Raw genomic sequence first — 27,435 nt, 5'->3', positions numbered from 1 at the left:
GAATTACGCAGTTTGGGACGTTTGGGATTACTTCTTCAAGGCTTCACTCACATAATGCAAGAGAGGCGATAGTCCGAAAAGTTGAAATAAAGTTAACAATAAATATTCGGTGTATTCTATACATGTATTCTATATTTCGACTTAAAAAGACAGTTACGCTTAGGATTAACAAACTGTTAAAATATATATATTTAAAGTATATTTTAATAATATGTTGAGGAAATATGTGATGTGTATATGTGACTATAGATGTACTCCACATCTAGTCTGTGCATGCAGATCGCCTTCTTCTAGGAACCTTCTTCTAGGTTCTTCGACTACCAGCCATGTGCAACTCGGATATATTAGTATGTGACACACGGTGGTGCAGTGGAGGAGCCATGTGGAAACCGTCGTGGTAACATCGTAGTAGTGTTCAGTGTATTGTAGTTTACATTTTTGTGGCAAAATGAACTTTTTTTCCTTGACGACATGAATATAGTTTAGTAACAGTTAAATAGACAGTGTTGACTAAATTCACCTGCCTTCCATTTCGCTGAATAATGGGGAAATCAAAGGTAAGTAGCGGCCTGTGCTAACTGATTAGCCTATACTGAAATGAGAACTATTATTTTACAGGCGAAATAATCATTGTTGCGTGTGGTGGTGTAACCTATATTAAACGAGAAAATTGCAGTTTAACTATATTGGGTTGGAGAATGTTTGACAACGTCATTCAAGCTTGTTGAGTTCTGTTATCTCCCTACCTTAATGTCACTTGCTTTTTAGCTAATTTAAGAGATTTTACGTTAAACCACGATGGAATCAATTGCCATTTTGCCCTTTCCCATGATGATTTCATGTGTTTGAATCTTGCCTATAGACCAAGAACCAGAAGAAATCCCGAGCACAAGCCAACCATGTGGCCGAGGAGACTTACGGAGCCATCCCCCACTCCTTCGTGTTTCATCGGGGTCAGATTGGGAAAAATTTGGGTCAGCTCATCCTGGACGTGCGGAGGGTCATGGAGCCATACACTGCAGAGTCTCTGAAGGTCCGTGTGTCACACTAAAAGCTGTACCAGCTGTCTTAAGTGTAGATAAAACTGTACTTGTCTCATAATAACTTGTGGATGATGCCATATTGTGTCATGTTTGGAGAAAGTGATTTGTGAACTTGTTTAATGGCTTAAAATAGCATCATGTATGATACATGATCAGTTTGGCCTCTTCATCTTTAACTATTGTGTAAAACACAAGGGTATAAGATCTTTTTGATGTAAAGGAATCCTGAAAGTATAATGCTGTTTCTCACACACTATGCCTGACCTGTTTGTGCTGTTGTTTTCTTTATCAGATTAGGAAAAAGAACGTGCTGAAGGACTTTGTGGCTATCGCAGGCCCACTGGGAGTGACCCACTTCATGATCTTCAGCAAGACTCCCAGCAGTATCAATGTGGTAGGTTCAGACCACAGCACAAGCAAACGGTTCTTTTGGATTTTTAAGTCTTGCAATGTTAAGCCTGTGACACCATCAGACCCAAAACATGTTTTTCTTTTATATTTCAGAGACTCGCTCGACTTCCTAAAGGTCCCATGCTTCATTTCAGAGTGCTCAAGGTAAATACATGAACTATAGGGGAAATATAGATAGCTGGGCTCAGGTGATGATAGTTTAATATTTGACTGTAAGTGATGTTTTCAAAGTAAACGCACTGATGTGCCCAAACTATCAGTCATTTTTTCAATGTGTCATGTCCGCATTTTAAAAGGACTCTTCCTTTCTGTCTTCAGTACTCTCTTGTCAAAGACGTGGTTTCGTCTCTGAAGAAGCACAGGATGCACGATCAGCAGTTCACTCATCATCCGCTACTCATCCTCAACAACTTTGGATCTGATGGCATGCATGTCAAACTGATGGCCACCATGTTTCAAAACATGTTTCCCTCCATTAATGTGCACAAGGTACGTTTTTTCCTGCAAAATCCTGCATTGTCGTCACTTTTGTTCGTTCAGGATTAAAAGCCTTGTTGGCATGATGAAAGTATAGTCTTCTGAGATTTCCTTTGAAGATGTTTTAAAAGTAAACGCTTTCTGATTTCCTTAATCCTAAAGTTATTTAGTGTTTAAAATCTAATTCTGAGTTCAATCAAAAATGAGGATATTGTTTTTTTCCAGGTGAGCCTCAATAATATCAAGAGGTGTGTGCTGCTGAATTACAACCCAGAGTCCCAGGAAATTGAGTTTCGACACTAGTAAGTAAAAATACTTGGCAGTTAGCAGTCCTGTGATATAATGCTGGGTGATAAACAAAAACACAAGTATGAGTTGTCCTTAAGATTCAAGAAAAAAGTCTTATATTCCGGCAAAACCACCCAAACCTACACAGATGTCTCTTTGGGCTCACGTGATGACTGATTGTAACTTGACTGTTCAGTGATGTATGTTCAAAGTAAACGCACTGATGGGCCTCCACACAATGACTACATTATTTGTTCCTATGGACAAGATGTAACACTGACCCACATGATTGTTTCCCCAACCTGCAGCAGCCTGAAGGTTGTCCCCGTTGGCATGAGCCGTGGCGTCAAGAAACTAATGCAGGAGAGGTTCCCCAACATGAGCAAGTTTGAGGACATCAGTGAGCTGCTGATGAAGTAAGGGTCTTGTTAAGGTACAATTTAAGTCAAAACGTGCCTTGTTTGTAGGCTGTGGCTTCTGTTCTAACATCTGCTCAGTTGATAAAGTGTCTGCAGTGTTTCAAGTATTCAAATATAGTGTTTCCTTGCGATCTTTAGGGGGGCAAACCTTTCAGAGAGTGAAGCAGAACAAGATGGGGAGCACAACATAACTGAGCTACCTCAGGTCTACTCTGGCCGAGGCAACATGGCGTCCCAGCAGAGCGCAGTCCGTCTGACAGAGGTGAGTGTGCGGAGGGAGTGTCTCTGTAAACAATATGACACAAATGCTTGGATGACACTTATGTGTTATATTGTGTTTACCTCAGATTGGTCCTCGAATGACTCTGCAGCTGACGAAGATACAAGAAGGCATGGGAGAGGGGAATGTCCTCTATCACACCATTAGTGAGTCACATCTGTCTTTATTCATGAACTTTCTGATTCATATATTGTGGTGTACATGATGAAAAAAATCAGTATGAATTCTATGATTTCTCTCTAAAAGTAAACGCTTACTGATGCATCCAAAGAAGACATTGTTTCCTTTTGAGCTTGTATAAATGGTCTTTAATGGGAATTTGTTATGTACTATGTCAGTTTCCAAGACGGAGGAGGAAATACAGGAGATCCTAAACAGGAAGGAGGCGCAGCTAAAAGAGAAGAAGGCTCGCCGGAAAAAGCAGGAGCAGAATGTTGTTCAGAAGAACGAGAAAAAAGAAGAGAACAAGTAATTTGGGCTTCCAGATGATTTGATCCCTCTTCCATATCAATTTTTTTTTCAATAGGTTGATGTGTAAAACTTAATTTTTACTTTTGTTTTCCCCCCAATCTTAACAGGAAAAAGAGCCTGGAAGGCATTAAGAGGAAACTCGCCGAGGCTGAAGAGGACAGCGAGGTGGAGGACCCCGGCATGCAGGATGATAGGGCAGCTGCTGTGGAGTCTGACGATGAGGTGGAGTACTACAGACAGGCTGTAGGCGAGGAGCCGGATGAAGGTGAATACAATTTAGTGCTTTAAAACATGCCAACCTGCTGCTGGGTCTTATTTTATTTTTACTTATTGACAGAGACCCTTTTTTTTCTGTGCAGACATGTTTCCTAGTGCCAGGAAGAGGCAGAGCTCAGAGAAGACTCGTGGACCTGCCAAGAAGAGGAAGCTGTCTCCTGGTAAAACATCATGGAAAGACAGAGATGCCAAATCGCCAAAGAGGAACGGTCCAGGAGGAAATCGCAGAGACGTCCCAGGAAAAGGATGGAAGAAATCCAGGGACGGGGACAAAGCATTTGGAAAGACAACGAAGCCTGGAGGAAAGATATTCAAAGGAAAGACATTCGGAGCAAAGAAAGCTGGTGATGGTGAGAGGAAATTTGGTGGAAAAAAGAAATTTGAAGGGAACAAAACATTTGGAAAGAAAAACGGGGACAAAACATTCAAATCTAAAGGTCAGAAAGGAAAGCCGGGCTTCAAGAAGAAAGGCGCAGGAGCAAAGCAAGGCTTTAAACAGAGGAAGGGAAAACGCTGAGCTCTAGCTCTACTTTCTGGACTCGAACATTAAATGTGTTGCTGTGCTAAAGCAGCAGATGGCAGTAGACGTCTGTCTGCCAGCAAGGCCTCAGCTGTGACGGCTTCTGGTGAGAGCGTTTATTGCTGAAAATGAGCAAATGGACATAAGAAAAAATGTACTATATTTTCACACTGTATGAGTTAATATTGAAAATATTCTTGTTCAATAAATTGTTTAAAAACTTTTTGTTTAGTGGATGATTTTTATGTGGTCAGGGTGTCAGTGCCGCCAGCATTGTAATTTTTTTTATTTAATAAAATTTCAGGTGGCTTATGTCTTTCCTGATTAACTTTACTTTCTCTTAGACATTTATTTGGATTTTAATTATTTAGCTCAACCAATAGATGAAGAGCTTTTGATAGTTTTTGTTATGCAAGCACGTTTTTGTTAAACCCACTTCTTTTGTATTTAAAAAAGGTATTTAAGGGTTAAAATAATGGGCCATGCAACAAGTCATGTCATACAATATGGTTCTTGGCTTTAAAACTGCTATAAACAGTATAGGAAAGAACGTTTTTAGGCACTTTTCCAAGAATTTTAAGAATGTACCCTGCAGATTTGAATCTAACTTTCTATAGCTTACTTCCGGGTTAGTTCATTTACCTGGGATACTTCGCCCATCATACGAATTAGAGATGTCAACTCTCGTTCACTTCAGTGACCCGGATCTTCGGATCTCGTTCAGCTGAACGATTCGTTCATTACATTCGTTCACCAGGTCGTTCAGTGACATTTCCGGTTTACCCGTAACTCACTCACTCTCACTCGTTCATGAACGATACGGCTCCCATTGCATTACTGGTCTTCTTGTTCAATCATCACAATATAACAGTTACTTCGCCCAACTATATTAAAAAGAAAATATAATATTTATATAAAAATAAACATTCATGTGTTATCTCATCTTGCTGTTGTGTCAGTTTATTTTTGAGCTGTTGTAATACCGTTTCTAGTATTGTACTTTACTTTATTTCTTTATTTCAGACACATAAGTCCATATCTGTACTCGTGCTAACATCAATCAGTCTGGTTTTCTAAAAGAAGTGGGGAGCCGCGAGAGGAGCCAAGTGAACGAAAGGAACGAATTTGATGCATGAAAGTGAACGGATCATTCCGTTCACTGAAAAGATTCGTTCTTTTTGAACGAATTGTTCAGGACCGAAACATCTCTAATACGAATCAAACCGCACATATATCCGATTAATGTTAACGTGCTGGTGCTCCTGAGCTGTTGGCCAGCCCGGTCTTCTTGAAGGACTAGAGGTGAGTAGCTATGAGAGATGTCTGCAGTTATCCGGTTTCAAATGAGATGCATACAAATATACATCAGGTTTGTGTCTTTTCTTTCATGTGAAATACTAAATCGCTCTGAAAAAGTAGGATTTAGCATTTCTAGGGAAAAGACTTGTGAGGAACGTGACATCGGCGACCTTACAGAGCATTTCCCCATGGATTTTAGAGTAAGTGTTTATATAAAGTGAATGCAGGCCCACCAAACTTACTGCACGATTCATTTCGGTGGGTTCTATTTTGAGTTGACCCCGTGTCTTGTAACTGAACAATTCTACGGCTACTGCTTATTGCGATTTTTTTTTTAACATCTTCTCACTACAACCATTTTTTTCCTCAGAAAAAGTTTGGTAACGCTTTTCAAATTATTGTATAAATCGTGTAGGCCTACGTAAGTAATGCTGAGCTAATGCATGGCTCAATGATGATTTAATGCATGAATTAATGAAGAATATAGGCTATATCATACATTCCTGCAAGTCGCCATTAATAAATTATACGTCCCTATGACCTTTTGTGATTAGTTTAGGAGTTTGGAGTTTAGGAGTGAACAGTTTAGGAATAGTCATTCACTGTGTCTCGATACATGACTTAACATATGATCAAATTAGCTAATTTTTTTTTATAAAATGCAGTCACACACTTTCCTGATGGGATGTAAAGGATATTAGCATGCCTGGTAAAGACCAGGACGTATAGCTCTTGCACCTACTGAAATGGCTGTTTAAACTCACATGCTACAGATTTGCAGGAACAATAATAGGAACAACCAAATACCTGATGACCAGGGAACATGTAAGCCAGGCTTTACACAGTGAGAGAACATTCACTTTTGTTTTAAATGAAAATGTTATCTAAATAAACACAACATAGCAGGATGTACACCGATGTATTCTTGACTGCTATCATGCATTGTGAAAATACAACAGTAGTAAGTATTTTGAATACTTAACTATTTTTAAAAGCAACTCCAGTACTTTAACTCAAGTTATAATTTGACTGAGCAACTTTCACTTGTATTGGAGTAATATTTGAGTATCTATACTTTGACTCAAGTAATGAAGTTGTGTTTTGTCCACCACTGCTAAAAAACCCTTGCTATGTGTGTCATCATTGCCTCTTCAAATGGGGAAATGTATGCAGAGGGTGAAGAGGAAGTGACTTCCTGTTTGATAAGTCCTTCTGGTGCCTCACACAATTCATGGAAGATGACCATGATTCTTGAAATGCTTCGTGTCGTCTTTTATTTACAGATACCATACAGGAAATGAACTTGCAACCTGAACTCCCAGGCTATACTTTATATTTGTAAATGTCCCTGTTGTGGGACAAATAACGGATTATTTTATCTTAAAGCACAGTGCACTGCAAGTCTGCTTTGTGGTAAGTGGAAGTTCTGCTTTTCTTATTGTTTAATAAAGTCTTATCTTTATGGACAGCTACTATTGTATAACTTTTGGTCATTCAACAAAAATATCTCTCTAAATGGCTTTCATAATTTCTCATAATTGACTAGAAATCAATTATGAACTGTACTAAAACTGTCAAAATGAATGTATTTATTAAAATAATCTAATTTAATAACATACTTCACTTAACAGATCTTGCATAGTGGAAACTAAAGACATCACCCTTCGGTTGAGAGCAAGATGCACAATTTTTCTGCCTGTGAGAGGTTTCAAATCGCCTTGCTGCCCTCTGTGTACGGCGTAGAGTTCATCGTGGCCCTGGCTGGAAACCTGTTTGCCCTGTGGCTGCTGGTGGTCAGAGAGAGAAAGAACTGGCACACTGGAGTTGTCCTGTCTTGCAACCTGGCTATCAGCGACCTGCTGTACGTCCTGACCCTGCCTCTACTGATTGTCTACTACGCGCAGGGGAAACACTGGATGTTTAGTGACCCTGTGTGTAGGATCGAGAGATTTCTTTTCACCTGCAACTTGTATGTGAGCATCTTCTTCACCATGGCGATAAGTGTGAACCGGTGTGTGGCCCTTGTGTGTCCCTTCTTTACCCGATCCCATGTACTGCCTGCCCACGCCAAGGCTGTCAGTGTTGTCATCTGGATCCTTGTAGCAGTCATTTCCTGCCCAGTGTTGAAATTTGCATCTGTTTGCCCAAATAAGTACAATAATGCCACTTTGTGTGTGTCTTTCTGTGACAAGACGGATGAAAGCCCTCATGTTACTTACAGAGTCTTTCTTGCTGTGTTTGGGTGCCTTGTTCCCTTCTTGGTTACTTTCACTTCTTACTGTGTGGTTTTTTGGGTGGTGTGGAAAAATGTCAGCATCACCACACTGGAGAAGCGCAAGGTAGCCCTGTTGGTCACATCAGTGCTCGTGCTGTACGCCATTTCCTTTGTGCCTTATCATGTCTTTCAGAACTATCACTTGTATCTGAAAACCCGGTACCCCGACAAATCTATCTGTTGGGTTTACGACATGTACCAAGTGTCAAAGGGATTGGCAACACTGAACATGTGTATCCACCCAATCCTTTACATGGCTGTTTTTGACAGTATCAGAGTAACTTGTTGTGGAAAGAGCCCAGAGGACAACTACAATGGAGGAACAAGAGAGTAAAGCAGCTCCTTGACAGCTTTTCTGTAAAGAATATCATTATTTCATGATGTAAAAAGTTTTGACAATTTCTTTTGTTGCTTTTTCTCATTTTAATAAAAAAAATGTTTTCAATTCTCTCTGACCACTTTGAGCCTATCAGTAAGATAAGTGGCTAAAGCAATGTACCTCACTTTTACACTATTTTTAACAGTGATTTTTGTCTGTGACAGCACAAACCTAATTTAATCACAAATGATCAGATTTGATATAAGAGGAATCGCTTAGCTTAAATTATTTGGTTGGTCAACAAGGAATTTGTTTTCAGGTCACAATCTGAAAATCTAAAATCTGAAGGAAAAATAAAGTATGGCCTGAAACCACCATTTTTTTCTCACTTTTTTTCACAAATTCAAAAGGAAAAAAAATTCGGAGCTACATTTGCTTTATCCCGCCATACGTTTAGTGTCACGTTTCCTCTCTATCATACGACGGAGTATTAGGGCCACATTAAAGAGACAAAAAAAGCTTTCAAGAATTAAATTAAAAAGAATTAAGATTTCGAGAATAAAGTCATAATTTTAGGCTATGGTTATTCTGTATCTTATTTTGAAGGGTAATATCAGAAGAGCAAATAAAATCACTTTTCAGGGTCCTGATAGTTATGACAAAGTGGTACTGATGTTCCGAAAGATTAAATATTTCGTATTTGTGAACCTATACTAATGTATTGAGCTGTATAGTGTGCTCACCATAGACTGTATAAATAATAATAATGCTCACGCATTACAAGGCAGGAGATCTCGCATTTTCTCGCGAGGTACATGTATGCCATGCTTCAATGCTACCGGGTGTGTTCAATAATACAGCACTGGCTCAAGTTGTGTTGTGTTGTGTCCTGTGCAATCATTTACAAGCAGGGGTCCGTTTCACAAAGAAGGTTCAACAAACTCTGAGTCTAACCCTGGACTCTGAGTTGATCTACTCTGAGATAGGAAACTCTGAGTTTTCGGTTCCAGAACAGCTGATCAGAGTTAGTTCAATCAACTCTGAGTAGGTTCACCCGGAGTTAAGAGCGTGCACGCTGACTGTAAAAAGCCAGCATTAATGGAGCCCCGACACCACGATTCACCATGGCAACGGTACACAAAAAGAGGTCCTCCTACGTCACACCAGCGGAGCTCGAAATCCTCATGCGGACGTTCAACGAATACGAGCATGTTTTTAGAAAAATAAAGTAACACGGCTGCAGCTGCAAAAGAGAGAGAAGCGGCGTGGGAAGAAACTGCTGCTCGAGTAAATTTGCAAGTTTGAACTGGTCTATTTATTTAATACTTAATCACGACCGGAAGCTAAAATTTATATTAATTTAGGAGCAATCCAGCGGGAGAAAAACGTAAATGGAAGCACTTCAATCATATTTTAAATATTAAACAGATTAAATATCATTCAGTGGCTGTTTTAATGTGCATCAGCTTTATCCCTAACATGATGCTGACTTCACATACATTATAATTCATGTTGATTAAACTGAATGTGTTAGTTTAAAAAAAAAAAAATCCAATAACTAACGGCGTCTTATTTGAGCGCTCTCGGCAGTGGTGGTGGAAAATCTAAAAATGATGACTTTGACACAGATTTGTCTTTTGATTTTTTTTATCATAAATATAAAAGACTTTTGCAAAACGGTCAGAGCAGCACAGAGACGCAACTTTTCTTCTTTTAATTCGGTAACCGCTCAAACACACGCGTGAGACGGGCTGAATGAATGAGGAAGTCGAATGAGGGTTTTATATTCTAGAGGGAGGAGACAGAGCGAAACTCTGAGTTTCCTGAAGAAAACCTGCTCACGACCAGGTTAGGTTCATAGAGTCTGTTACTACAGTAACTGACCGAGAGCTTAAGTTACCTCTCTCTGTGAAACAGGCTAGAGTTACCCCTCTTTCTCTGGTTTGAGTTACCTCCCTTTGTGAAACGGAAAACTCAGAGTTTCCCTCATTTCAGGGTTAACAGACTCAGAGTTTTCAATAAACCTGCTTTGTGAAACGGACCCCAGAACTTCACAAGATGTTCACTGTGAAGTTATACTTCACACGTTCCTCATTTTAGTGAAGATGGCTGGCTGCTCTTCTGATATTTATAATATTTAGGCTTACAGTCTAAAATGACGACTTTATTCTAATAAAATGACGACTTTATTCTAATAAAATGACGACTTTATTTTCGTAATATAACGACGACATTCTCGTAATATTACGACTTTTTTTCTCGTAAAAATACGACTTTATTCTCGTAATATTATGACTTTATTCTCGTAAAATTACGACTTTATTCTGGAAATCTTTTTTTAATGTGGCCCAAATACTCCGTCGTAGTATCATCCTTCTAAAATCTTAAAGATATTTCTATCCTATCAATATAAAGTAAAAAAAAAAAACCCTATATGAGACTATTCAACAGCTTTAAACTGCTGTAGACTTTAAATTACTCTTATTGTGAAGCTCAAAGTTAAATAAACGTAATACTTTTACTGTGAAATTAAATTCCCGGAAGTGTTTGGAGTGGCGCTTTGGCTTGGCTCGCGTTGTTCCATTCTTTCTGTAGCTAAGCTAGCTGATAGGTCCTGAAGCTGAGCTAGCTGAGAGGATGCCGTCGATTGAATACGACGAGTGAGTGTTATCATGAACATTAAACGCTATATGTTTGTTTTGTATATCTTTCCCGGGTCTAACACTGCATATCAATCTTTTCCTCCAGCTCCAAGCCCAGCTGGGCAGACCAGGTCGAGGAAGAAGTAGATGAAGGTAAAGAGCCAAGCGATTAGCTTAGTTAGCTTATGTAACCGTTAGCATATCTCTAGTCCGGTGCCTGTAGGAGGAGGAGGCCGGTTAGGCGACTCTCTCTTCCACGTGGTTGTCGGGTGTAATACTCTTGGTAAAGTATACTTAACTGGGGTGTTTGGGATATCTTTAATCTGAAAATCTGCGAGTCATACACCTATGTGAGTGACGTATACTGCCAATTTAATGGAGAAATATGTTGTCGACATATGTGGTGGCCTGTTGACAGTGACGTAGGCAGTGTCATTTTCTGAAAACGGCTAAAAGTTAGCTAGCTTAGCGTTAGCAAGTCAACTGCCTATGTTACAGGCTTTTGTCCGTATTAAACATAGTATATTGCTCATTTTGCAATGATCTGTTGTGTTGGGCATTAAAATACCACTGGTTTCACAAATGTTAACACTTTCATTTAATGTGAAGTGAGTTCTGGATTAGTTTAAATTTGAAGATTTCATCAAGAGAAGAGATAATTAGGGGCTGCCCTATTGACAGTGTTGACAGCATAGAACAATCAAGTGTTTATCAACAAATGATAATCTTTGATCAAATTATCCCAGGCATTTTTTTTATTTATGTCGGACAAACAAAAGCCTCCGTGAAGAGGGCAGGAAAACCGCTTTATTGCCTTCCCGCATCTTTCTTTAAATCTAACTTTGCTTAATATTCTTTTGTCAGGCACACTACCACCCCCCAAGGAAACAATAAAAGGGAATATAAAAACTATCACGGAATATAAAATTGATGATGACGGAAAGAAGTTAAAGGTAATTGGAATTTTATTTATACCTTGAATCGCTTAAACTTCTTAACAATGCTGGATCTTGCACAGCTGCATTTCATGGCTGCTGTTCCTGAGGTTGCTCTTCCACAGGTCAGAAATGACCTCCCTTTGTCAATGTACATTTGCCTGTTCTTTAAGAACAATGATGTGTTACAGAAGCCATTTTCAGTAAATATTTCAGGATTATAGTAATATATCAGGACTCTGGTAGTGGATGTTTGACATGTGACACCTTAAAGCAAAAAAAGTCATTGATTAGTTAGAATATTATGAAAATTGTCATTGATAACCTTGCGAGGCTGCAGCACCATCACTTATTTTGAACAGACTGTTTACTTCATGGCTTACTACTTGTTAATTACTACCACATTAGACTGTCAGTGCCATACACATCTGGACATTTTCAGTGCAGTAAGTAGAAAAACATCTCTGTAATATAAAGGTTAAATTTTCATTTGATGCCTTTTTGTCCACTAGATTGTGCGGACCTTCAAGATTGAGACAAGAAAAGCCTCAAAAGCTGTTGCCAGGAGAAAGGTCTGCTGTAAAATTGAATGTCTTTTAAAGCTGCGTTAAATTTGAAAGAAACAAGGCATTGAGCAAAGAAAAATGTGATGTTATTTTCTTCTCTCATTTCAGAATTGGAAGAAATTTGGAAACTCTGAGTTTGATGCACCAGGTCCTAATGTTGCAACCACGACAGTCAGTGACGATGTCTACATGACTTTCATTTCCAGCAAAGAGGTGAGCATCCATTGTGGGTTTAAAGATTTTGTGCTGCTAGACACAGATGTGATGTATATGCAAGCTTGATTTAACTGCGATGTCTGTTTTAAATTTACTCAGTTTAGTTTGTGACTGAGTAGTACCTATCTTACCTCTTGCAGGACTTGAATGCCCAAGACCAGGATGAAGATCCCATGAATAAACTGAAAGGACAGAAGATTGTGTCTTGCCGTATTTGTAAAGGCGACCATTGGACCACCCGCTGTCCGTACAAGGACACCCTTGGTCCCATGCAGAAGGAGCTGGCCGAACAGCTTGGACTTTCCACTGCAGACAAGGAGAAGCCTGCTGGCTCTGGTACCATCAGCACACCATTCACATAATCACATTTAGATTTGTGTTTTGTGGTCCACTGTTAGACTTGGTATGCTGTCCTAAATTCATGATGTTGTCTTCCTTTCTTCTCTTTGATTAGTGGAACCAGAGCCTGCACAGCCCGCACAGAGCAAGACTGGGAAGTATGTACCCCCAAGCCTGAGGGATGGAGGCACACGCAGAGGGGAGTCCATGCAGCCCAACCGCAGAGGTGGGTGTAAGTTTGCGCCCACTTTTTTTATACACCTTTTCACCAACAGAGTAATTGTACAGCCACAACATGATCACTCGGTATTAACAATATATGTTTGTTCTTGACAGCTGATGACAATGCTACCATTCGTGTGACCAACCTGTCTGAGGACACCCGTGAGACAGACTTGCAGGAGCTCTTCAGACCATTTGGCTCCATCTCGAGGATCTATCTGGCCAAAGACAAGAACACTGGACAGTCCAAGGTCAGCACTCTCTTTAAGAGTACAAAATAAATAAATGGTCCTTTTTAGGTTTCATGTTTGTGTGCAAGTACTTTTGCGTAAATGACTAGCTGGTATTCCCAAGAATTGTGGTACATATGACAGTGACAAGAAGCACAGCATGGCCCAACTGCTTCGTCCATCAATCACTTCTTTGTTTACTGCAGGGATTTGCCTTCATCAGCTTCCACCGTCGCGAGGATGCAGCCAGAGCCATCGCAGGAGTGTCAGGATTTGGATATGATCATCTTATTCTCAATGTTGAATGGGCCAAGTAAGTGATTTTAAGCTTTATGACTTAAATGTTTAGCATGTTAACAATTCTTGCTGCTAACATCATTTATCTCTCTTTGCAGACCTTCAAACAACTGAGGAATCTGTCAGAATTTATTCCAGATTGCTGCCAGATGTTATTGTAATACAATATGCCATATTGTATTAATCTTAATAAAGAACCAATGTTGATACAATTTCCATGTCATAGTTTTCCTTGTAGTTTGTGTAGCTTTCACATTACCAGGCAACTGGTAACCTGACAGAACCATGTTATTCTATTTTATTGAACCAATTCTGTCATTGGAGACACAATATCAAAAAGGCAGTGCTTCATTTATAGATGTAAAAGCAGGAAGGGAAATTTTGGATTATTCACACATGGAGGAGATATGCTAATTCTCATAGGTGCAAATGCTTCCTTAACATGCATTAAGTAATTAGGCACCTGTGTAGTACCTTGTGTTTCCACTATGCAAATATCTTCCACAAGATTGGGCGAGTTATCAATAAAGGAATCAGTACCTACTTAGATTTTACATTTGTCTTGATTCAAATGTAGAAACTGAATTCAGACAGTTTGGTTAAATCGGTGTACAAGCACAGATGCACAAATTGAAGATCCTTTATTAGCAGTTAAACTCACTAGCTACATTTCCCACAATGGTACCCTAGGACCTACAGGCGCAACAATTAAATTATCCTGATTAAAATTTTCTATTAACCTCAAATGATAAATTGTTAAGTCTTTAAAAAAAAAAAGAAGACCAAAAAACTTTTAAGTGTTTCCATCTTATGGAAGTCTTTCTGGACTTAGTTGGAAAAATAAGCAATTTTCACCTCATTACTTTGAACTCAAAGACTTGTGTAAAATGCTTAAAATCTCTTTGACCATTGGTACATCAGAGATAAACATTCCTTCCGGGCCATAAAGCAATTTGTTATGAAGTAGCTCTAAATCTTAGTTAAAAAAAAAAAATGTGTACACAAAGTTGCAGGTGTAACCAGCTTTTTTGCTGCTTGATTTAAACAAGCTTTTAATTATTTATCCTCTAGTGATAATTTCAACGCAATAATTCACAAATAATAAATTCATAAGAGCTTTATTTGAAACATTAAAAACTACATACAATTTGTCCCCAATGGGTGAGCATTTCCCAACATGATGAAAAGCACATTAAAAACAGATTTTAAATAAACATGGAATGGCACTGCACAGAATATCCATGGTGGCCACTTAGTGACACGGTTGAAGCCAGCTTATTTAATACAAATGATTGCCCTACACGTCAATATCAGGCTTTGTGGAACAGATTTTTGCTGGGAAGGGCACCAGGGACTAATCAGAGACCTCCATCTTCTCTTGTTTGACGTTTTCTGTGAAAAGGAGAAAATTAACAATAACACATTATTAATGCATATTCGAGTGTAGAATTTAAATCAGGAAAGAACAATTCAGACAGATGAGTCACCTGGTGCTTGTTCTTCCTTAATTCTCTCCATGACACACTTCTTAATCTCCAGGCCGATGGCTCTTGAGAGAGGAGGTGGCACAGCATTTCCAACCTGGCAGAAACACATGAAGCAATACAAATGTTTAGTTGCAGACACAAAACCAAAACAATAACCTGGAAGATATTACAAAGATACATTAGAAATAATAGGGAACTTCAGAGTTGGGTGATGACTGTCTTGCAGGTTCAACAAATTATTATTTCATGTTTCTTTATCCAGCCAACCAACCAAGTGATGCATCCCAAAAGCTAAATGCTGGCATTAACAGTAATTTGCAAACAAAATATGTAAAGAAAAAAGATGCACTTCTGCTTCACACTTTTTCTAATAAGCTTGAATAAAAACAGCTTTTTACCTGTCTGTGTTTGTCCAGGATGTTTCCAAAGAAACGGTAAGTGTCCGGGAATCCCTGCGAGCGTGCACACTCCCTCACGCTGACCACTCTGTGCTGCTCAGGATGCAGAACACGGCCCTGAAATAAAATGCTATGATTTAGATTCAAATGCAGGAAGTCTGTTTCAAGCCTTGAAACTCTCAATCAATACAATTTTTCAAACCTCTTTTATAGAGTCCCTATCTAAGATAATGCTCGTAATGGAAGACGATACATTTATTTTTGTATACAAGAGTCATAAGAGGGCTGTGTCACATTATTGTACGAAGAGCAAGCTTTCATGCATTTTTTTTGAAGAGTTTAAATTAAAGAAATAAGTTTTAAAAAGTTGATGTACCTGCTTGCCCATGGGTTCAGGGTTGGTGACGGTTGTGCTGAAGAAGCCGTCCCACTCCAATCTGCCGTAAAGTCCGGCCCAGTGATTGTGGCGGTTCCCAGTGTGGGGCAGACACCAGGGGATCAGGGTGTTAAACTGCCTGTCCGCAGGGTCGCATGGCTTACCTAAAGCATCAAAGATAATCAGTGATGCCTCCACATTGGACATGTAAGCTCTGTTAATGCCAATACTCGATCAGCATACCTCCTGCACAAGTGCAAACACCTCTGAGTGCACCCGTGCTGCTGCGACCGTTCTTTTTGTCCGGGTGTGTGTAACGCAGTTTCTTGGTCATGGTGCCATCTCTCAGCCGAACCTCCATGTTGGGCAGATCCCTCCAGTCAGAGCCAGGAGCCAAGGGAATGTGACGCATTCGACCTTCAACCAAGGCACTCATGTCCTGAGGACACGAAGATGTTCCGTTATAAACTGCGCTTTTACCACCAATAATTATTTTGTGCAGCCCGAAACTAACATCATGCCACTGTTAAGAAAAGTGTCACTCAGCCTACCTTGCAGATATGATCTCTGAGGATTGGCTGATACTGTGTGCCTCTAATCTGCCTCTGGAACCAAGACTGAGGCTCCCCGTTGTAGGAAATCTCCAATGCAGCGGCACCATTGCGAATCTCAGGCAGATCAGACATGGTGTCTCTGACAGTGATGGTTCTGTAGATTCCTCCATTACCTCTGTTGAAGATAGAATACTGCGTCTAGTGTCACTAGCTCAATGAATCAGATCAAACATTCTCACCTGTGCTATTTATTGAAGTACCTTGTGACATTGCTGACATATTTCTTTTCGTCCACCACAACGCTCAGAGAAACAGCTCGGGGAGCAAACACGTGCAGAGGCTCAGGATAACGAGGCAGCTCCTCTCCAGGAGCCGCAGCCAGGATGATCGCCCTGCGCCGGGTCTGAGCAACCCCGTACTGACCAGCCTGATGAGGGGGGGAACAGAGTATTTGTATAGTGACTGAAAGGTGACCATGTCAGGGGTTGTGACTACTAATCTCAATGTACCAATCTCTACCAGTCTCAATGTATAACTATTTTTGGCATCCACACAATTTTAAGCAATTCAGGGGGGAATTAATTAGTAAATAAGTAGTGTAAAATTCATTTAAAGAAAAAAAAAAAAACAGGTCAGCTTTAATATTTTAGTATTTCTTTCATATTTCTTCAAATTTAAAAAATATGATGCTCCTTCCTCTGCCAATAGCTGTGCATATGGGAAGGGGGTATACAATTTATAACCATGCGTCTCCCCTGATACACGTTTGCTGATGAGGGGAAAAGCATTAAAGTCTGTAGGTGTAAAAATCTTCAAGGTCCTGAGTAAATACTAAATACTGTCCAGACTGGATAATAGTCGGACCCACCTGAAGGACTCCAAAAGTACACTGGTAGCCCATGCGCACAAGACAGCGTAGAGTCAGCTTCAGGACCATGGAGCTTTTGAATGAGACGAAGTTCCTCACGTTCTCAAGGAGGAAGAATTTGGGTCTGTAGTAGTCACAGTAACTGCACGAGAGGAAAAAAAATACTATGGTCAACACTGTAGGAATTTTAACACATGACATATTTACAAGAAATCTCTAGAGATTTATATATCTACTTATAGACACGGACCTGAGATAAGAGACCACAAGTGAGTTCTTGAATGCGGAATATGTGCGAGAGTTGAAGCGGTTCATCCCACTGAAGCCTTGGCAGGGAGGTCCTCCACACAGCATCTCCACGTCACCCTTCTGTGGCAGCTTCTGACCAAGAGAATTTGTCTTCTCTCCAGACATGACCAACTTGAGCAGAATGTTGCAGTCCTCAGTGAACACTGTGGTGCCAGGGTTGTTGAGCCGAAAGGCTTGTGCTGCAGGCTCCCACATCTCTATGGCCCACAGAGTCTCAGAGATACCTAGAGGCAACCAGCAGTCAGGTTTTAAGCATTTCATAAAAACCTCTTTCTGAATATAAAATCTATTATCTTTGTCGGATCTTAGATCATATCTCAAGAATGACACAGAACAAGCATTTACCAGCCTGGTGGAAGCCTTCAGAAAGTCCACCGCAGCCAGAGAACACATCCAGTGTGCGATATTTTGGCACTTTGAGCGTCTGTGGTTCAGTCTGAGAGTCCTGTGGTTCCTGCGCAGCCGACGCCTTTCCTTTGCCTTTACCTTGTTGAGAATAATATAAATAGATTCAGATTTCAGTGAGCCTAAAAACTATTTAGATCATGAAAATATTGTGTGTAATTTTACCTTTCCCTTTGCCCTTTCCTTTGCCTTTATGAGTAGCAGAGCGAGCGTGATTTGGAGGGTCTTCAAAGCTTTTGGATTTTGCATTATAGGCCTGTGAGAGGAATGTGAGTAAGAATAAACACGTGCACTACAGGAAGGAGCATCGGCATTCATATTAATAAACAACTCACATGACGTATACAGTGTGCAGGTGTTTTACACAATACTAACTAGCAGTTAGGTAGCTGTTTAATAAGCCATTTTGCAGATACATGACCTTATCTCGAACTCCCACCCAAAAGAACTATAACAAGTGTACCTCCAGGAAATAGAAGCGGTCTGGTCCACCACTGGAATAGTCCTGGACAGATTCATTCAGATCTTCTCCATATTCAACCTGACAGCGGCCGAGCACGTCTGTCATGCTGACAGTCACTTCTTCGTCGCTCCAGTACAGCTGATTGATGTCTGTGTGGTAACTGGCTTTGACACCTTTATGGGTGTTCTCAGGCCTGGTAAATAAGACAAATGCAGTTAAATTCTGAAAAATCTTTTTTTAAACAGACTAAGGCCAGAATGAAATCCGGTTTAAATGTCTTTTACCTGTAGAACTTGTAGAGGCGTAGTTTGACTTCTGTGGAGTCGGGTTTCCCATTGCTGCGCCTGTGGCAGAAGATCTCCTTGATGCGCCCAATGCGGAAGGGCTCTGGAGCGTCCAGGTTTGACCCCTTGATGTAGTCTGAGGACTTCCTGTAATACTCTGGATACAAGTCCTCATCCACGTCTTCTTTCCGATGGGAGCGCTTCACTGGACTTGCTGGCTTCACACTGATTGCAGGAAACAGAGGCAGCAAGCGTCAGATACATTTTCCTTCATGTACAAGTTGGAGTAAGTTTAACATTTTGCGTTTGTACCCTCACCTGAAATTAAAAGCATCTGGAGGCAGGTAAACGCTGCCTCCAACCTTGAACTGCTCCCCTTTAAAGCAGGCCAAAGCATACAGGGCTTTGGAGTCACTGTCTTTGTCCTCTAGAGGTTCAAATGCACGAGGCATTTCCCGTTCGTCCCTTTCTTTAATTCTAATGCAGCTGCCACAGAACCTGAAAGTACAACGGGAGCATACCAGCGACATGGTTCACCAACAATTAAAAAATCTCATGTGCAGTGTAAATACATGTGTGGATGGTTCTTACTTGAACTTGCAGTCTTCTGACTGAGTGGTCTTAGGAGGCGTCTCAAAGCGGGCAAACTCTGTGTCATAACAGAACTGATAGAAGAAACTCTTCCCATCATCATCAATCACCTTAATGTCTTCATCCATGCCACCCTGAAATACAGAAGTAACAATAAGACCAAGATAAAAATGGATAAAATGCACATTATAAATGCTGTCAAGTTAAATTACCTCCATAAACCAGTTGTCAGACGGGGCCTTATATGTGACATTCACTTTGCCTTGCACATAATTGAGCAGCATGTCTTCACACTCATCCACAATCATAAGCTCCAGCGGATCTGAAGACTCTCCGAGTACTGTGTGAGTCCCACGCAGGAACCAGTGGGCGTGGAACATCTTTCCATTGGAGTCTTCCCACAGTGACGTGATCCTGAGAAGGAGTTCATCATTAGATTTATTACAAGCCCGAGAGACGAGAGGTTATCAAAGAAATCTTAAAATGTCAAACCTTGCTAGATACAGAGGGATGCTTGGATCCTCTGATGAAACCGAGACGCAGTCGCCCACCTCCAGCTCTTCATCATTTACACAGACCTTCTTGTAGTACTGCTTCTTCCCCTCAGTCTGAAGGGGATTGTAACAAAGAGATTAAAATACGCACAGAGCCTGGTTTTCATGTAATATAGGAAAAACTATACTATTACATCCAACAATGAGGAAAACAGATACCTGAATAGACTCTCCAATCCATGTCAGTTTGCACTGAATCTGCTTCTTCCTCTTAGCGTGAGAAAGCTTCTTGGGCTTCTCCACTGGAACATCTTCCTCTTCAACAATCTCATCGTCTTCAGCCTCCTTCACTGCAAGGTTTGGGCATCTAAACAGACGTGTATGTTGGCAAATTTAAATATATAAAATACCAAAGAACTACAGACAAAAACCCTTTAACCCTTTTCATCTAAGACATTATACATTTGTCTCGTTTCACCCTGCATTACAAAAGTTATCTACCTGGTCTTATTTTTGAAGCAAGCAACCCAGTGAGACAACATTCATATTCAGAAGGTTGCAGATTAGAGACATCGGAAGCCTGAGCTGCTCAGAGACATGCTCACCTTCTCTGCTTACAAGCCTGCTTGCTTTTTCCACTTCCTCCAAATTTGATCATGTCCTTACAGGCTGCACACTTGCCACAATCAGGAGATTGGCAAACCTGAAGACAGATGAAGAAAAAAAAATCTCAGCTTTATGTATTAGACACTGGTTATGGAAGAGAAGTTCAAACGAACTCAACACTTACCTCACAGACACCACAGCGCTGTCGTTTGGCCGCACCACTCTCTTTACCGTTCTGCTCGATCTGATCGGAGAAGAAGGTGTCAAAGATCTGGTGCACCAGCTTGGTGGTCGTCGCTTTGGTTGGTCCCTTACTGTCCTTCTCTATCTTTGTGGGGTGACGAATGGCCTGTCTTCTGGCAGCTCTCCTGTCAATAGAATACAGTGTATATTCAGAGGGGAGGTCTGTTTGGCTTAGCACAAACACCTGATGATATGTGGAGCGATGGCATTATGAAGCCCTGGCCCTCAACACACCACAGCATCAGGCCATGCAACAAAAAGAAACAAGCAAACAAAACACACAGTAAAGACATCTTGTTTGATGCAACTGGCCAATCAAATTCCTCCTAACATTCTGGCTGCACAGTTAACACCAAAGGTTTACAGAGTTTTTGCTGACAGGAGACATCTTACAGAAATCCAGGAGAGTTCACCAGGGCTTAAATATTTTACGCGTTTTAAAGATTTATTGACTGGCTTCTCCTTCTCATGTCATTTAGTGAATGACATTAAAGTTGGGCTTACATCCTTACAGCATCATCTTCTCAGTATATCTGAAGGAAACGATGCATGTTTTTGTTCTCACCCTGATGGTTCAGATCACTGATCATAGCAGTGGAGACACCCATGCAAGTGTGAATCAACTGTCAAGGCTTATTGTAGCATGGATTCAGTGCAAAGAGGAAAAACATCCCTGCTGACATTAAAGGCTTCCACTGATTTTCCTCTAAGGGAGAAAAAGCTAAAACTACTCCCTCCTCATCTAAAGAGTCCCCTTTTGGAGGCACTCCAGTTAATCAGATTATATATGCTCCGTTTTTCTCATGTATATATGTCACAAGTACCTGTAACGGTTTGCATGACTGCAATGAACAAAAAGAAAAAAGCAATTTTGCATATTTGAAGATGAACAAAATTAAATTATTGTTATATAATTGGAACTAGGGACTCACCCCAATGTTACAGACACCTTTCTGCAAGGTTCTCTTGAGACGTTTTAAAATATAATTTGTATTTGTTATAGTGTTACATGGCCAGCATTCAAATATGCCAGAACTAAAATAGACAATGTAAACAATGTAAAGCCTGAAAAATATAAATACATAAAATTACAAACAAAATTGCAGCATGAACTCTGGTATAATGCTCCTTTGTCTATATAGCTTCTAAATGCTTCACACTAACACACCACCATACAAGCTAATGATGCATTCACAACAAGGCCTACCTACCAGTACAGCAGCATGCTGCATTAGAAAATGTCAAAGGAATGTTAGACATCAGGGAGAACAAGGAGCGCCAGCAGATAAACAGGAATATGAGCAAAAAAATAAATAAAAAATCTTTGGATAACTGCAAAGTTTTGTAGCATTTTTGTTAAAAAAAGGAGCCGCTAATAGAAAAGCTGAGGGCGAAGCTGTGAATGGGGAGTTTTAAAGTTAAATATGCAGATGTACACTGCTCATGTTTGTTTTCACAGACTTAAAGTAGCTACAGAAAGTCTACTTAAATGAATGGTACTACAAAAGAGCCTGCATTAAATTCCAAACAAATAAAACTTTCAAGTGTGAATTAGTTAAGGAAGTGGATTTGATGTTTGGACATAGACCTTAAGTATATATTTTCCTGCTCAGGAATTGAAGCCAAGGGCTTAAGATGTACACTGCCAGACCAAAAGAAAGTCACCACTTGGATTTAACTAAGCAAATAGGTCAGAGCCTTCCATTGGATAATTACTGCAGTGATTAATACGTTTCAGCTGGCAACAAATTTAACCCCAACTGATGCCATGAGAAGATGTTATTCTGTTTCAGAAGGGTCAAATTATTGGCCTGCATCAAGCAAAGAAAAGAGCTACGGAGATGCTGAAACTACTAAAATTGGGTTAAAAACACATCATTAAAACGTGGAAGGATAGTGGTGAATCATCATCTCTGAGGAAGAAATGTGGTCGGGAAAAATTCTTGAATGATCGTGATCGGAGAACACTTAAACGTTTGGTGAAATTAAATCATAAAAATTATTTGTGTTTAACAGTGAAAGTAAGAGCCTTTCCACACGCACAATGCGAAGAGAACTCAAGGAATTAGGTAGACAACGCCATGATTCATTGGGTTCAAAATGTGAAAGAGACATCATTTTCACACACGGACTGGCCACCAGAGTCCAGAACCTATTGAGCATCTTTGTGATGTGCTTGAGAAGACTTTACGCAGCGGCCCGACTCTCCGATCATCAATACAAGATCTTGGCGAAAAATTAATGCAACTCTGGACAGAAACAAATGTTGTGACGTTGCATAAGCTTATCCAAATGATGCCACAGAGAATGCGTGCCATGATCAAAGCTAAAGGCAGTCCAACGACATTAAAGTGTGTGACTTTTTTTTGGCCAGGCAGTGTATTTGACTTCTTGCTTCATAGTAAGAAAGAACAGAATCAGGATCTTCTTTTAGCCGTACCTCTTTCCAAGAGTGACTCCTGCAAGCTTAATCAAGTCTCTCATGCAGGGAGTTACAATGATGGGCTGCTCGTCTGTGTCTCCAGCCTCGTCGTAGCTCTCCACCTGCTCCACAACAAACTGGGCATGGCGCAGCAGTGTGTCTTCAGTGAAGCAGTTGAAATTTAGCCCTGCAGGAGGCACGGTGGTCTGATGGCAAGAGACAGATTGTTAATAGGCAAGCAAGATACCTTACTCATTCTTCATGGTTTAAGCTGTTTCATAGTGCCACGATGTTTATTATATATGAAAAACGGATTGACAAAAGATTGTCTGTCAATCACTTATTTATTGACCCGTCAATTTAAGGCTGTAACTTAAAGTTCTAAACATTTGTGATGAACTAACAAATATGCAAACCGGTTCCATCCAGACTTGGCCTCACCTCAATCTTATTGAGAAGATCTTCATAAGAAGCGTCACGATTCTTCTGGAGGAATTCCACCACGATCTTGCTCATATAGATCTTCTCCTGCATCAGCGCAAAGATGGGTGCATACTCATCACTGGGATGCATCAGGATGTAATCAGCAAAAGCTTGGTAAGGATGAGAGATACCAACCATTAGTATATCGGACAGTATCAAGGCAGTGAAATTAAATAAGAGTTTGGAACAGAAGCTACCTGTAGTGAAACCAATTAAAGCCTTCTCTCCACCATCAAAACCAGTGATCCACCAAGCATTGATAGGCCCGAGCTTCTTGGCAGGAACACCGCCTGAAGGAAAAAAATAAGCATACCACATATAAAAACACAAAAAAGGATAAAGAAAAAAAATATAAGGAACATTTAGTTTCCCTTTTTTAAAATATGGGTTTTCATACCATCCAAGCAGGGGTTGTCATCATAGATTGGTTTAACAACACAGCTGAAGTAGAGCTCCACATTCTTCTCAATCAGTCCAGAGTCAAATGGGCAAAGGTGGCCACGCTTGTCGTACACACTGCAAGACAAAGTAGTTCATATTATAACTGACACAGACAAAAGCTAAAAACATGTTTGCTCCCCTAACAGAGGGAAAAAACAAAGCGTCGCCTAAACATGAATGGAGAATCACTTACCTGAAGTTAGTAATCTTGTGCTGTGGCAGATCCTCATAGCTCTCAAATCCATCCTCATTCGAGTCAAACAGGGAAAGGCGCTCATCTGTTAACATTTCTGGTTCATCCAGCTGAAGATGGAGAAACACTGTTAGAGGTTCTGTTTTTTTTTTGTTTTTTAAAACTTACATCAAACTCAGTTCTTTAAGTTTAGTTTTTGTGGATCGAAATATTTTAAGTTTTTTTTAATACACATGATTAAGCCACTTTAAGGTCCTGTGAGGAGTTTTTTGCTGGTTATGAAACAGATTGAAATTAATTCTGATTGCTCTATATGACCGACAAAAGCAAACCAGACCATCAGCAACAAGATTGATTATTTCTATATAGTTATTTTTAATGCCGGAAACTGCTGGAAGGGGGGAGGTGTCAGATGAAGCGATAAACTGCACGCTACTTTTGTTTAAATTTTCCAGGGCAAAAATTTAAAGCGAGCGATACATATGACTGTAAGCATGTACAGGACAAAATCAACAAAGACATTAGAGGTACGGCTTTGTCCATAGGGGGCGCCAGAATCAACAGAAACTTGAAAGTTCCTCACAGTAGCTTTAATGACAACACGCTTATAAATTCTCACCGCATTATCAGGATCCCCTTGAAAAAACTTCAGATCTGAGTCATCCAAGTATTGTCTGCAGTCAAGACATTTAGGGGGTGGGGTCTAAAAAGAAGAAGAAGAAAACAGGTTGTGTCAGTAGTAGGCACTAATTCTAACAAACAAAGTTTATAAATAAGTCAGTCATAGCTGTAAACTGTTTCAATTGGGAAGCCAAGGATAAAATTCAATTTTCAGTAAAGTACATATACCATGCAGAGCACTCCATTTAAAATAATCAAAATGCACTACATACACAAGTAGAATTGAGCTGTGATGATGTCTTCATAACAATGAGCTGAAAGACCTCATTACCTTTGCAGCAGAAACTGGCTTTATAATCTCAGTCTTGGATTCTTCTGGAGCAGCCCTGCAGCATGAAAAGTATAAGTGTGTGCACAAAAGAAGGTGGAATCAACACCATTTAATGTTCAGAGAGCAAGATACTTACTTTTCATCAGAGTCCACTTTGAGACGTTTCTCCTCCCGAGACTACAACAAATATGAATGTACAAGTAGTGTTATATATATAGATTGCTACAACGCTTACCGTTTCAACATCACTGGATCAAAAAAATAAATAAAAGCTTTACCTCCTCAGCAGCATCTTCTTCCTCTTCCTTTACTTCAGGTTGTCCATTTGTAGGTTCTCCATTCAAGTCTTCAGACTTGCGCTTTTGACTGCAAAATAGATTTAACATCAAACAGAATGAAGATTCAATGAAGAACCTGACCTTTTATTTAATTTACTCGCTAAAAATGGTGCTCATATACTCACACTTTAGAGAACATCGACATGATGGTGGGCTGTTTCCCACCATTTCTTGTAACCCTGGTACTGGCTGGAGAGAAAAAAAAAAACTTTTATCCTTTCCCTGAACTATTGTTTTAAAAACATTTAATTTGAATTTCATCTCGGTCTTAAATTGAGATAAACCAAGAAAAATAATAAGTCTTAAACTTACGTTTTGCCTCAGAATTTGACTTGCTCCTGCGTCCACCCTTCCCTTTGGAAGCAGTAGGTGATTTCACAGCGTCCTCTTCCTCCTGTACCTCCATTGACACATCTTCACCATCCTTCTCTTTGTGGGAACCATTTGTGAAGCCATTAGTTTTCCCATTCTGCTCAACTCCATCAACATGCGAGCCATTTTCAAGCTCTTTTGGAAGCTCATTTCCCAGCAAAGCCTTTACTTTAGAAATGTAGACCTCCTGAGGAGAACACACAGCATACATAAGTCATAGGTGATCATAATAATGAGCAGAACCATACCAGGATAACTGATGATTCTGATATCTTAAGTCACAAACCATTGAGATCTCTGAACTTTTCATTTTTTCCTCAAGGCTGGTTAACTGGTCCTGAGCATCGACGTGGAGGAAGTCCTGGACCAACTTCAGCTTCTCTTTCACATGATCCTGGATTAGCAGAGAAGCAAAATAATAATAATAAAATTACTTTGGCAGTTGAGATCTTAATTTGTGGCAGATTGAGATTTATAATCAGGAAGCCATAGCCAAGTGGCATTATTATTTGACGGTAACTAATGCTTTTACAGCCAGACTCTGGCTTTTTCAGACTTGAAGAAATGATAACTTCTTGACACTTTGAGGAGTTGGTGTTGAGATATTAACTGTAAAGTTTATAGCATGCAGGGTGACCATGGAGTTAACCTGGACATTGTTTTTAAATGTCATCATCTGAACTGTTCATCTCTTTGCTTCAAGCTAATGGAGACTCAACGTACTAACTCATCAGAAATTGAACTAGAAATTATTAGATTTCAAATAGGTGAAATCTAACTGAGGGTGGAGCATCCTCAGTAAGCGGACAGGATATAATGAAGTTGAATCTCCTGCCCAATGGTCTTTGAAGCCCAGAACAAAACAGTTATCAGCAAAAGTTACAGAGCAGCTGGAGCAACACACAGATTACTTGCAGGCTCTAAAGTGCAATAAGTAGACAAACACCCACCTCGTCTGAAGATCCATCTGTATCCAGCACCTGCAGCCTGAGGAAACCGCACATGTCAAAACAACGTTAAGTGCACATGTTAACAACATTATGCAAATCATCTACATGCATATGCCCTACTTATGTTGTAGCAATAAAATCCTTATAGAGGCAAGCTAGCAAAAAAACAGGCAGCAAAACTTCCTGAGTGGCGCCAAATCTCACACGCTGCTCCATCCATTGACAGGCTAAGATGCTAAATGGCTAACGTTAACAGGGGCTAATGTTAACTCCGTATGCAGCTGTAGCATTGACTGTCAAGTGGCAACAAGCTAACGCTAGCGGCAGCTGCCAGTACAAACAAAAGATAAAGTAGTGGTCACGCTCACGATAAACCGTGCAAGTCCAGAGCAGTTGCTTGATATAGCTTTACTGTTGTTGTCGTGGCTTTTGAAGTAAGACAACAGGCTACATGCATGCTACATCGTAAAGACATTATTAGCATTCACTTTACTAACGTTACCGTACCTTTTCCTGACATCCTCTGGCAAAATCAGGGAAGTCCTGGATGGCATGGTGAATAGCTAGCTAAACGTGCAAGTCAAAAGAGATAAAAACGCTTTAAAATCCGTTAAAACAATGGTTGAACCCGCCGTTTGCAATTACAGCGCGACTGCAGAGTGACTGCCTGTGTTGTGTGCA

General features: G+C 40.1%; 4 protein-coding genes across 6 annotated transcripts; 3 read left to right on the top strand and 1 right to left on the bottom strand.

The window, feature by feature from the left end:
- Positions 1–367: 367 nt before the first annotated feature.
- On the top strand, positions 368–4,408 carry ppan (peter pan homolog). Its single transcript, XM_069674614.1, has 12 exons — positions 368–557; positions 863–1,033; positions 1,336–1,437; positions 1,548–1,598; positions 1,773–1,943; positions 2,157–2,233; positions 2,528–2,635; positions 2,777–2,900; positions 2,986–3,064; positions 3,257–3,386; positions 3,497–3,654; positions 3,749–4,408. Exons 1-12 carry the CDS (start codon positions 543–545, stop codon positions 4,180–4,182), a joined length of 1,620 nt encoding a protein of 539 aa, XP_069530715.1. The 5' UTR covers positions 368–542; the 3' UTR covers positions 4,183–4,408.
- A 2,755-nt stretch (positions 4,409–7,163) lies between these two features.
- On the top strand, positions 7,164–8,301 carry p2ry11 (purinergic receptor P2Y11). Its single transcript, XM_069674616.1, has one exon. It carries the CDS (start codon positions 7,164–7,166, stop codon positions 8,091–8,093), a length of 930 nt encoding a protein of 309 aa, XP_069530717.1. The 3' UTR covers positions 8,094–8,301.
- A 2,342-nt stretch (positions 8,302–10,643) lies between these two features.
- Positions 10,644–13,737, top strand: eif3g (eukaryotic translation initiation factor 3, subunit G). Of its 2 annotated transcripts, none has more exons than XM_069674300.1 (10): positions 10,644–10,738; positions 10,827–10,873; positions 11,585–11,673; positions 12,168–12,227; positions 12,330–12,434; positions 12,578–12,773; positions 12,892–13,002; positions 13,113–13,249; positions 13,435–13,541; positions 13,624–13,737. In XM_069674300.1, exons 1-10 carry the CDS (start codon positions 10,716–10,718, stop codon positions 13,637–13,639), a joined length of 891 nt encoding a protein of 296 aa, XP_069530401.1. In that variant the 5' UTR covers positions 10,644–10,715; the 3' UTR covers positions 13,640–13,737. The 2 variants fall into 2 exon arrangements, with proteins under 2 accessions (XP_069530401.1, XP_069530399.1); XM_069674298.1 differs by having other exon boundaries at positions 12,892–13,008.
- Positions 13,738–14,627: 890 nt separating this feature from the next.
- On the bottom strand, positions 14,628–27,435 carry dnmt1 (DNA (cytosine-5-)-methyltransferase 1). 2 transcript variants are annotated; one of them, XM_069674005.1, is made up of 35 exons: positions 27,262–27,435; positions 26,755–26,791; positions 26,091–26,198; positions 25,745–25,991; positions 25,558–25,621; positions 25,373–25,460; positions 25,231–25,271; positions 25,095–25,149; positions 24,762–24,845; positions 24,143–24,252; positions 23,906–24,024; positions 23,706–23,798; positions 23,467–23,618; positions 23,044–23,231; positions 21,815–21,829; positions 20,545–20,728; positions 20,360–20,457; positions 19,974–20,121; positions 19,753–19,868; positions 19,473–19,674; positions 19,261–19,394; positions 18,988–19,167; positions 18,670–18,894; positions 18,386–18,578; positions 18,088–18,178; positions 17,863–18,003; positions 17,459–17,741; positions 17,209–17,350; positions 16,601–16,767; positions 16,338–16,515; positions 16,030–16,225; positions 15,787–15,950; positions 15,411–15,527; positions 15,013–15,106; positions 14,628–14,917 (listed from the first exon to the last, which is right to left on the bottom strand). In XM_069674005.1, the coding sequence occupies exons 1-35, from the start codon at positions 27,306–27,308 to the stop codon at positions 14,880–14,882; spliced, it is 4,539 nt and encodes a 1,512-aa protein (XP_069530106.1). In that variant the 5' UTR covers positions 27,309–27,435; the 3' UTR covers positions 14,628–14,879. The 2 variants fall into 2 exon arrangements, with proteins under 2 accessions (XP_069530106.1, XP_069530108.1); XM_069674007.1 differs by lacking the exon at positions 21,815–21,829.

This window comes from Semicossyphus pulcher, unplaced genomic scaffold, assembly GCF_022749685.1.
Source record: "Semicossyphus pulcher isolate SPU_LCO1_2020_fin unplaced genomic scaffold, fSemPul1.0.p SCAF_23, whole genome shotgun sequence".
NCBI classification, from domain to species: domain Eukaryota; kingdom Metazoa; phylum Chordata; class Actinopteri; order Labriformes; family Labridae; genus Semicossyphus; species Semicossyphus pulcher.
This window is presented reverse-complemented; position numbering and strand designations above follow the sequence as displayed.

Bases quoted from the DNA above. Each gene is read 5' to 3' on its own strand.
- eif3g (XM_069674298.1), top strand. From the start codon at position 10,716: ATGCCGTCGATTGAATACGACGA. The intron at 10,739-10,826 runs GTGAGTGTTATC...CTTTTCCTCCAG, and splicing joins CCGTCGATTGAATACGACGA to CTCCAAGCCCAGCTGGGCAG. The intron at 12,228-12,329 runs GTCTGCTGTAAA...CTCTCATTTCAG, and splicing joins AAGCTGTTGCCAGGAGAAAG to AATTGGAAGAAATTTGGAAA.
- dnmt1 (XM_069674005.1), bottom strand. From the start codon at position 27,308: ATGCCATCCAGGACTTCCCTGATTTTGCCAGAGGATGTCAGGAAAAG. The intron at 23,619-23,705 runs GTAGCTTCTGTT...ATCCTTACCAAG, and splicing joins TTTAATTGGTTTCACTACAG to CTTTTGCTGATTACATCCTG. The intron at 15,528-15,786 runs GTACATCAACTT...ATTTTATTTCAG, and splicing joins CTGAACCCATGGGCAAGCAG to GGCCGTGTTCTGCATCCTGA.
- ppan (XM_069674614.1), top strand. The intron at 1,438-1,547 runs GTAGGTTCAGAC...TTTATATTTCAG, and splicing joins CTCCCAGCAGTATCAATGTG to AGACTCGCTCGACTTCCTAA. The intron at 1,599-1,772 runs GTAAATACATGA...TTCTGTCTTCAG, and splicing joins TTCATTTCAGAGTGCTCAAG to TACTCTCTTGTCAAAGACGT.
- p2ry11 (XM_069674616.1), top strand. From the start codon at position 7,164: ATGCACAATTTTTCTGCCTGTGAGAGGTTTCAAATCGCCTTGCTGCCC.